The 10,804-nt window shown below is 45.8% G+C and overlaps 1 protein-coding gene across 1 annotated transcript in view; it reads right to left on the bottom strand.

Moving 5' to 3' along the window:
• The window catches only part of Cd80 (CD80 molecule), a 22,428-nt gene extending 12,413 nt beyond the window's left edge, over positions 1-10,015 (bottom strand). Inside the window, exons 1-2 of the mRNA XM_013351828.1 lie at positions 9,805-10,015; positions 9,570-9,695 (exon numbers count right to left, since the gene is read on the bottom strand). Of these exons, the coding sequence (XP_013207282.1) occupies positions 9,570-9,695; positions 9,805-10,015 (337 nt within the window). The remainder of the gene's footprint in view (positions 1-9,569; positions 9,696-9,804) is intronic.
• Between the last annotated feature and the right edge of the window lie 789 nt (positions 10,016-10,804).

The raw sequence follows: 10,804 nt of genomic DNA, 5'->3' as shown, positions 1-10,804 counted from the left end.
ACGGGTTCCAGTGTGCCTCATAAAAAAAAAAAGCTTGCTATGACTTAAGGTTAAGTAAAGATGTTTTTGTTAATGGCTTTGAGGTAAAAAAGAATCTTGAAAAACATTTTAAAGTAATATTTTAATAACTTAGCGAGGGCCTCGTTGAGGTCAGGGAACAATAATAATAACAGCCTGGCTATTGCTGGCTGAGCACCTTTCTTGCGAGGAGGGTTGGTAATCATTTCTGCCCTCAGCTCTCTGATATAAAACACTGTCGATGCAAGGTATCCCTTCAAAGAGAATGGGCTCCAAAAAGCCAATGCAAGCACTGAGAATAAATTCTGGTCTCTCTGCCAGTGGCCTGCAGTCTACCCCAGCCATGCAACTGTCATCCACATTCGGAGACCTTGCTCAGCCTAGATATAGCAGGGAGGGCCTTGGGCCTTGGGCCTTCCTCAAAACCACGTGCCTTACCCTCTCTCAGGAGCGGATGGGGGTGGGGTGCAGGAACGGTGGCGGATGGTGGCGGGAATGGGAGGAAGGGAATGAGTGGGAACTAGGATTGGTATGTAAAATGAAAAAAGAGTTTTCTTAAAAAATAAAATAAAAGAAGAAACTGTTGATGAATGGGTATGCACCCTGAGGATTTACAATAGAGCCCACGTATTCTTTTTCATAAATAAAAGTTTAGATTTGTGATTCTTCTAAGATTTCTTATAAGATTACCCTTTGCGATAAATAATAAAATGATTGGTCCTTTCTTTGTAACCACAAAGTGTAACCTGCAAATAAAAGAACTGGCTGAGAACAACCCCTTGCTTGCTTACACTGTGTTCATCGATAACAAGTTGCTTGGGTAGGAATGAGTGTGGGTTCTTGGGACAACTTTTCACCTGTAATACAAAAAATGTTTAATCACATGGGGGATATGAAAAACAGGCTGTTTTATACTTGTATTCATTGTAATCATTCTTTTGAAAAATAGAATGTAACCATGTTGTAATCTTTATATTGCTTGAAAGATTTTCCCGGGGCATATAAGTTGTAAGGGAAAAAAAATGAATTTAGTTAGAAGGAAGACTTCAAGAGAGACAGAAAGGATTCATCTGGATAGAGGTAAGAGAAGAAATAAAGAACAGAGAAAAACGATGATAGAGAGATGTTCACAAGTTCTGCTGTTCCGTCCATGTCTAAAATTCTACAAGTATTGGCTCTGGGCTCTAAATACTGGAGCTGTCATGATGGTACATTTCTGTAACCCTAGTGCTTAAGAGGTTGAGGCAGGAAGATTGCCATCAGTTAGAGGCCAACCAGAGCTACACAGAAAGGCCTGCCACACCCCAAATAAAATGTAAATAATTTCAGAGACTAGGCCAATTCACAAATGAAAACTCTAAGAATCAGGATGTTCTGTTGTATTGCCTATTTAAAACATGGCCCTCTTAATTTTGTATTTTCTCTTATCTGCCTTCCTTATTCCTTCATGATGAAGAGCCACAGGCATAGAATCATAGTCCCCTTTGCCCTGAGCTTCCCAAGCATCTCAAAGTCTCTGTTGAGACCTCTGTAAGGAGCTATGACCTCCATCTTACAAATGTCTGACATTTCTAACAGAGGTAGAAGAGCACGAAGTTCCGCCATCTTGCTTCAGCTTTCATAATGCAACAAGGATCTTTTTGTCTGATTTTACAGTCTACTCAGTGCCACATAACATGACTCTGTCTCAACAAAACAACCACAACAAAATAAACAACAACCAAAAAATCTACCCAATGGAACTTTCCCTTTCTTCTACAGCTCTTTCCCCCCTCACATACACAGACGCACACACATAAGCATATATGCACACACATGCATATACGTGCTCACACACATACACCACACACACACATTGCACAGAACTGCATTTTGTTTTGTTTTGTTTGAGACAAGGTCACCCTAGGAAGCTCAAGCAGACTGTCTTGACTTCATCCTCCTGCATCAGCTGGGAGTTATTCCTTCCTGAATTCCAGGAATGGTGTAAGCCACTGCTAATGGCTACTAATATGGTTTTGAGCACTCTCATTTTCCCACCACACAGTCTGATTGGGGAGCAACGCCACTAAACCTTTTACTAGATGAGAGACTGACTCAGAGGAGAGTTGAGATGCCACCGCCTTTATAAAAATCTTCTAATTATGCAGCCTAAAGTGAACCCAGTATTTTGCAGCAACCTTATACCTTGAATACCCATTACTACATTGGCAATTAATCTGCCACTTTCCTACCATACATACCATTCAGTGGAGCACCTAGAATGGCGATGTCACTACAAGGAGTTGCCCTGAATCTTCCTCTCTCCCACACATTCACAGGATAACAAACAGTGAACATTCTAACGAATGGAAAAGCACTTACTCATTTTAATACACTTCCTATGGACCAGGTCAGAGACAGGGACACCCAGGGAGTGGGATGCTCCTCCGGTACCATGAGAAGGTGGTGGGTTTTAAGAGACCCCAGACAAAATGCCAGGGCAGGTTAAAGAATCTGCTGTGCCCCAAAAGAATATGGAGGACAAAGTTGAGGACTGTGAAGTCTGGGGGGCACTACCAGCATTTGCTTTCTGCAGCTTATTTTACAGATACGGAAACTAGGCCAAGGAAAAGGTGCTGCCCCATTTCTATGTATATTTCTTACTGGCCCCGACTTTTAAGGCCCCTCTCTTATTGACCGCTGCAATCATTAGTGTTAGCTGTCCATTTGACAGAATCTAGAATCACTGGAGAGACCAGTGTCAGCTCCCAAAGAAACTCAGGACAAATGGCTAACCGTGGTGCCTGTTTAACATACCCATGCTGGCCTCCAGGCTTTCTGGGCATTGCAAGCACTGTTACAGAGTCCTGGCTCCTCTCTGCTCCTCACAACCTCTCCCTCTACCCTAAACCTCTCCAGCTCCTGAGCTTCCCTTAATAACTCAGGCATTTCAGTCACACTCCCCTCTCCTGGTTCCCTCTCTCTTCTCTTCCTCTCTCCCTCTCCCCATCTTCTCTCCTCTCATGGCTCAGTCTATTCTGCCGGCCTCGTTCAATCTGCTGATCTTTCTCTCCGCTCTGGATGCCTCCAGATGCCTCTGGCTGTACTCTCCCTCATAGCTACAATAAAAAACCTTCTTCCCAGTCACACCTTGGAGTGGCCATGTCCTCATTTTTTATTCAGTCAGATTTTAGCATGCCTATGGGGAATTATCCTGATCTCACAGACAGCACCATCTCAGAAGCTGGGTATCACAAGCATTCCCACACTTTCTCTCGACAGGGATGCCATGTGGCCAGCTGTTTCCTGCTCCCGCTGCTGTGACTCCTCGCCATGAAGGATACCCTGAAACTGTGGGGCAGAACGAGCCCTTCCTCCCCTGAGTGACTTTCGTCTGGCCATTTTATTATGGTGACAGGAAAAGAAACTGAGGTGCCTGCCTCCCTCAGCTTTAAGATTCAGTTCCCGAAGATCTAAGGCAACCCTGCACGGCTCCCTCCTGGCCCCCCCACAGAGCTCTTCCTCTTTGAGAAGGAGTCTTGGGAGGGACCAGTGGGTAAAAGCAACTGTTAATAAACCTGACATCCTGGCTTTGATCCTCGGGGCCCACGTGTTGGAAGGAGAGAACTAACTCCTGCAAGTTGCCCTTTGGCCTCTAACACTTGCCATGGGTGTGCGTACAAATAAATAAGTAATAAGCAAACAAGCAATGACAATCAAGAATCCTAGGGATCTGTAATCCCAGCACTTGGGAGGCAGAAGTAGGAAGACCAAGAGTGTAAGGTTATCCCTGGCTACACAGAGAGTTCGAGGCCAGCCCAGACTGCAAAAGACCTTGTTTCTAATGAACAAAACTAAAAAACCAACAAAATAAAAAATGAAAGAGTCCCTTTTTTTCCGGGCTTTGACTCACCTCATGGTTGCAGACTGGAATGACTCACTGCACCCCGGGACATGGACAAGGCTTACACTTGTAGCCTACGCCTGCCCTCTGATGGCCTCTCCACCCTGTCCTCTTGGCCGTCTGTCCACTGTGCATCCGATTATCCTCTAGCATGGATTTTCTAAGTGGGTTTCATTTTAAAGCTTGGTCCCTGGGGCTGGAGAGACGGCTCAGTGGTTATGAGCCCTGGTTCTTCTTCCAGAGGGACCTCTCTCCAATTCTCAGCTCCTACAAGATGACCCATAATCACCTGTAACTCCAGTTCTAGGGGGGGTCTTGCATCTTCTTCTGGTCTCTGTGGGTACCAGGCACACACATGGTATACAAAACATGCATGTGTACAAAATCCTATACATATAAAACGAAACCAAAACCAAAAAAAAAAAACAGACATGTTTCCTCATCAGTATATCTCTCTCGCAAAAAAACCAACACTTCAATATCTAAACCCCAAATCACTAGCTCCTAGCAAGTGTCAATACTACAAAATTCATCAGATGAGACCTCAGGGTTATGGCTCCGGGGCAGTGTCCCCTAAAGCCCAAATTCTCAGGCCCCAACCCAGTGCTGTCATCGGCATTTACCTTGCCTTGTGCCCCCAGAGTCACAAAGGTGCCCTTGGGGAAAGCCCATGTGTGCAGCCTTGTTCCCAGGCCCCCTGTGTCTTGGAAAACAAGATGGGACCAGTAACACCTTCCTAGCTCATAGCCATAATGGGAGACAGTTGAGCTCGCAGGCTTTCTTTGCCGAACACCACTGATTCCTATTCTAGAGTCATAACCGACAAGAATGAAAAGATAAGCTGAAGACCAAGCTATGACCTGGACACATTTGGGGATGCAGGAAAGCTAAAAGATGTGTCACAGAGCACAGACTACATGTTCCCATGGACTTCGACTCTAGTGGGCTCTGCTACTTGTCAAGCTAGCTGTCTTCTCATCCGTAAAAGGGTGCAACACCTGCATATTCAAGAGCACCACAAAAGTAAATTCAATTAAACTGTAGAAGCAGGGAGACCCTGGGACAGCAAGTCTTCTATAGGAGGATCAGCATTCCCTCTGCCTGCCCCAAATCTTCCCCTCTGGTTGCTTCAATCTCACTCACGGATCTTAGCAGCTGTATAGGACTCTGGTCTTGCTTGAACCTATTGGACACTACAACATAAAACAGATAATTTATTGGGGCCCCAGATAATGGGGTAGCCCCTCCCCAGACCTGCTGATTCCCATCCTATAGAATGCAATGCATCCAGCAGCTTTTGACACCGGATGATACAAACAAGAGAGGAATCATAATCAAAAGCAAAACTGTCTCGTTTCAGTGGCAGTTCCTGAGGAGTTTTTGTGCACTCACACGCAGAGAGGCATGGATGTCTCTCTAAAAGTCATCATCAATGGGCTACTCTCCATTCCTGTCTGAGCCCCCACCCCTCACACTCCCCATGCTGAAGAAGAACCAGACTGAAAAGAGGAATCAAAACTTTCCCGTGCGGCCTGGAAATTCCCACAGGAACCAGGTTCGCACTCTCATGCTGAGCAATGAGAAAAAATGGAAGAAACGTCTTGGAAGAATTTTGTCTGTGTGGGTGACTCTGGGAGGGACCCAGGTTCCCGAAACCTCACTGGATCTCTGAGTTTGGTTGTTGCCACTTGGCTCTTCAACGCCCCAGACAAAGCAAGAGTGAGGATTCAAACAGGACACTGAACCTAACTTTCCTCACCATGCCTAGGACGTGAGAGAAGCCAGCATCTTCCTGAGGAGGTCCACATGGTCCAGGGCCCAAGTCACTCTGGGCTGACGTTCCCTACTCAGAAAAGCCTTCCTCTGTCTCTCCCAGAGTCCTCTCTTACATCACCATCTAGCCGCTCCTTAGGCTCTGACCCCGATATGTTTGTCTTCAATCTTTTTGTTATGTTTTGGTTTTGCTTTTTGAGATGAGGCATATCCCTACGTGTCCTTTGTCTGGCTTTATCTGGCCAGAATACTGTGATTACACATATAAGCCACTACGCGTGGCTTTGGCTTCAGTCTTGCTCCAGCTGATGCAGGTTACACGTGGGATAGACGGTACCCGTGTACATGAAAGACATGCAAGTCCATCTGTGAAGTTTTGCCTGTTCTGCAGCGTTGAGAACGGGGCCTACGAAGTGGACCCCTGCTGAATGCATAGCTAAGTATTAGGAGCTTAGCTGACCACAAGTTAGGACTATAACCTTAAAAAGCAGGGTAAACCTCCTTGGGCCTCAGGTTCACTTCTGCAGAGTGGATGTGCTCTCTCCACCCCATACGTGATGACCGCGGTGATACTAGGACGCAAGCAAGGTGCTTTCTTAGCTGTGGCGCTGTATAATTTTTAAACATAGACTCTTACATCTTATTGTATTTATTATTCATGTGTGTGAGCAAGTGGATGGCTACATGCTATGGCGTGGATGTCAGAGGACAAATGTCAGGACTCGGTTCTCCTCCTTTGCTGTTGATGATGGGGATTGAACCCGGGTCGTTAGGCCTGCAGTGTTTTCCTGCAGATTCGTCCCATCACTGCTAATACAAGTTTTGGCAGGGCTCTTCTAACAATGTACCACATCCTGCTTGGTTGAGCCACACCCAGAATGGAACTGCAGAAACTGTCTGACCTGTGGTCTGAATGGGGTGCTCGCCAGGCCCCTTCTAGGCCTCAGCAGTTGGATGGAGCTGAGGCTGTAAGAGAAAATGGGTATGAAGAGGAGACAACTCTGCTTCCTGCTGCACTGACTGCTTTTGTGTGTCAGCTTGACACAAGCTAGAGACATCAGAGGGAGCCTCAGCTGAGGAAATGCCTCTGTGAGACCAGCTGTAAGGCATTTTCTCATTTGGTGATCAGTGGGGGAGGGCCAGCCCATGGCAGGTGGTACCGTCCCTGGCTGGGCAGCTCGTCCTGTGTTCTATAAGAAGGAGGGCTGAGAAGCCATGGGAAGCAAGCCAGTAAGCAGCACCCCTCCATGGCTTCTGCATCAGCTCCTGCTTCCAGGATCCTGCCCTGTTTGAGTCCCTGTCCTGAGTTCCTTCGGTAATGAACAGCAGTGCTGAAGTGTAAGCCAAATAAACCCTTCCCTCCCTGAATCATTGTTTGGTCATGGTGTTTCATCACAGCAATAGAAACCCTAAGGCAACTTCTAACAAATGTGTGTGCACTGCTCCTCTGGGTGGCAAACTGAGGACACTAAGCAGCTAGGCTGGGGCAGCCCTGGCCTTTCCCGACAGCTTTACCATCTGCCTCCATTACCAACTTCAACTCCCAGTCACTAGCACCCTGGAGAGGGAGCTACCAACCAGTAGACATAAAAACCTCTGGTTTTAGTAAAAGGTGAAAGAGTTATATAATTTGAAGAGAAATCAGAGTAAGACCACTGGTTTTAGACCAAGAACTTGTCTTTTCAGAACTCGGTCTACAGCAGTGCATCAGTAGCCGTGAAGACAATGGTACTCCAGTACATCCTACAACATAGATGAACCCTGAAAAGAAGCCAGACACGCGACACCTCAGGGTATATACTTCTACTCTATGAAACGCGCAGAAAAGGCATGGTTCACGAGAGGGGAAGTAGAGTCATGGTAGCTAGGAGACGAGGCCAGGCGACACGGAAGAGTGGCCGCTGGAGGGGTCTGGTTACGAGGTGTTGAAAATGCCCGGAAACTAGAGCAGTTAGAGCTTTATCACAGTATGAGAGGCGGAAACCCAGCAAACGCTAGCTTTAAAATGGTTAGTTTTAAAGCTTTTCAGACAATCTAAGTTTTTATCTCTTTATTTTTGGTATTATGATCGGCTTGCAGCTTAGGGGCTACACAGATCTTTCTTTTTTAAGAGTGCCATCAACCAGCCATGGTGGCTCACGCCTTTGGGAGGCAGAGGCAGGTCAACCTGGTCTACATAATGGGTTCCAGGCTAGCCGGAGCTACATAGTGAGAACTTGTCTCAAAAAAAAAAAACCAAACCTAAACCAAATGGGTGCTTTTAATGTACCCACTTTTACATTTTTCAGAAAAGGGTGTTTTGGATGAAAGTAAGAAAATAATAAAATAACTAATTATTTTATTAAAATTTATTTAAATTATTTTATTAAAATAAAAGTTGGTAAGATGGCTCCATGGGCTAAGGCACTTGATGATAACTAATCCTGATAACCTGAGTTCCACCCTGGACCCACATGGTAGAAAGAACTAAATCTTGCAAGTTTTCCCTTTGGTCTCCACAGGAGAGCTATGGCACACACACACACACACACACACACACACACACACGCACGCACGCACGCACACACACACCCACACACTCACACTCCTCCACACAGGTCTGATGTATCTTTCTAGAGTCTAACTACAGGAGTAAATAGGGAGACTCCTTGGTAGCCAAGCCCTTGGGCAAAGGTCTTTGTGCTGGATTACCAGGTCTCCTAACAGAAAGGAAACATGCTAAGCACAGCATCTTAAAATTCATAAGCCAGGCGGCAGTGGTTTTAATTCTAGACTTTAATTCCAGCACTCGGGAGACAGAGGCAGGTGAATCTCTGTGAGTTCAAGGCCAGCCTGGTCAACAAGAGCTAGTCCCAGGACAGGCACCAAAGTTATACAGAAAAACCCTGTCTCAAAAAGTCAAAAAAAAAAATCCACCAGGTGAGGAGGTTAGCTCAGTAGTAGTGCACTTGCCAAACACTTGGTTTGATCCTCAGCACTGAAAGCAAAAAAACAAATAAATAAGTAAATAAAATAATTCAAGAGATGTGATATACATTATATAAATGTGCTAGTTAAATAAGCATTTTCCAAGGCCAGAAAAAAAAACCACATTAAATTTGAAAAGAATGAAAGAGGGGGGAAACATAAATATTACTTATCATCCTAATACATGGAGATGTTTATTTCAATACTTGGATCTACAGTCATATCACACCAATTGTGTTCCATCTTGACTGATCTTGGAAGCTAAGAAGGGTTGGGCCTGGTTATTATATGTTAGGAGACAGTTGATGCTTGGACACAGTCTTTTCTGTGGAAGCGATACTATGGGGCACGTCTAAACTTTTGTTAAGTGATTTCCACAGGTCTGATGGTAGGCCTGTGCAGCATTCCAGCAGGACAAAGATGTGTACTGGCTCACTGGTCATGGACGATTTGAGTCTTGTCCCTGACTTTCCTTCCAATTTAGATACAGCCCTTACAGTCTGTAGAAATCAGGTCTTTATTTTTTGTCTCCTAAATTCAAAACTCTTAGATGCTGAGATTTGAACTACAGTTATCAGGGTATCGGTGGCAGAGGTTATAACTCAGGAGATGTGTTGGCCCGTTGTTTTCAGATAGCAGGGTGTGAGATTTGAACTACAGTTATCAGGGTAACCATGGCAGAGGTTATAACTCACGAGATGTGTTGGCCCGTTGTGTTCGGATAGCAGGGTGTGGATGGGCTTATTCTTTGTGACACTTGCTTTCTCTCTACCTCAGAGCTCCTAACGCACCCATATCCAGCTTATCCATCTTCCGTAGAAAGCTTTTCCCCAGCCCTCAGAGCTGAGCCACCCTGAAAGGATTCCAGCCCCGAAGGAAAGGCAGCCTACTTATACTTAGGCTTCCCTGATGGTTGCCTCCTAGTCACCAGTTTCTGGAATACAGTCATGCGTTTCTACCTCAAGAGACCACGCCTGAAACCTGACGGTGGAGAGGGTGTGGCTGGATCCTATCTTGTGAAAGGCAAAGGCCCACTTGCCCTGGAAGTCAATGGCTAGAGAGTAGAAGGGGAGAGGGGACCACATCACCGTGGCGTGACTTCCTGACCCAGGGCAGGGTTGAAGGTGTGGCAACTCCACAGCCCCCAAACAGCCCTCCCTTACCTGACCTGAGGGACCACGGACCACTCCTATCCTCACCAAAATCTGCCAAGTTCTCACCTGCTTCATATTGCTCGCGTCTCAGTCCATCCTTCCCACACCCGACCCCTCTCTCCTCACCAAAACCATCACTCACATCACCGTACGCATTTGGCTCCAGAAACAGCCTCCTGTTAGGTTTTTGCACAACTATTGTGGTTGCTCTATGAGCCATTCCTCATGCTTCACCAGCTCAAGATTTTTGTGTGTTGTTCACTCCTAGGAACTGAATGCAGAGCCTCCCATTGCTAGGCAAGCACTCTACCCTTGGGCTGTATCTGCAGCTTTTTATTTTATTTTATTTTATTTTATTATTTTATTTTATTTTAAGATAAAGACTCTTGTAGTTCAGGCTGGTCTCAAACTCACCATGTCCTATAGAGTGATTCTAAATTTCTCATCTCTTTGCCTATGCCCCCTAAGTGCTGAGATCACACATGCCCAGTTTATACCCTACTAGAATCGAAGCTCAGAGCCTTGTGTATGCTGCGCAAGTACACTACCCACTGGGCTATCCAGTCCATGATTTCTATTTAAGGCAGGGTCTCACTAAGTTGTCCATGCTAACCCTGAATTCTCTTTATAACCCAGGGAGGCCTTGAATTTTGTTTTTGTTTCTCAAGTCACGGTTTCTCTGTGTAACCGCTTTGACTGTCCTGGAACTCTCTTTGTAGACCAGGTTGGCCTTGAACTCACAAAGATCCACCTGCCTCTGCCTCTGCCTCCCAAGTGCCGGGTTTAAAGGTGTGTGCCACCACCACCCAGCCTGAGGCTTTGAGTTTTTGATCCTCCTGCCTCAACCTCCGGAGTAGCTAGGATTACCGGCACCTGTGTTAACACATCTGATTTTCCGTTTTTCTTTGAATATCATTTACATGCAGTCATACTTCTCAAACAGGGCTCTACCAGCCTCAGCATCACTGGGATGCTTACTATAAACGCAGAATCTCAGGCCCTGATTCCG

The sequence above is a fragment of the Microtus ochrogaster genome, chromosome 2 (genome assembly GCF_000317375.1).
Source record: "Microtus ochrogaster isolate Prairie Vole_2 chromosome 2, MicOch1.0, whole genome shotgun sequence".
Taxonomy (NCBI): domain Eukaryota; kingdom Metazoa; phylum Chordata; class Mammalia; order Rodentia; family Cricetidae; genus Microtus; species Microtus ochrogaster.
The sequence above is the reverse complement of the archived record's forward strand: the minus strand, read 5'-3'. Positions and strand labels throughout refer to the sequence as shown.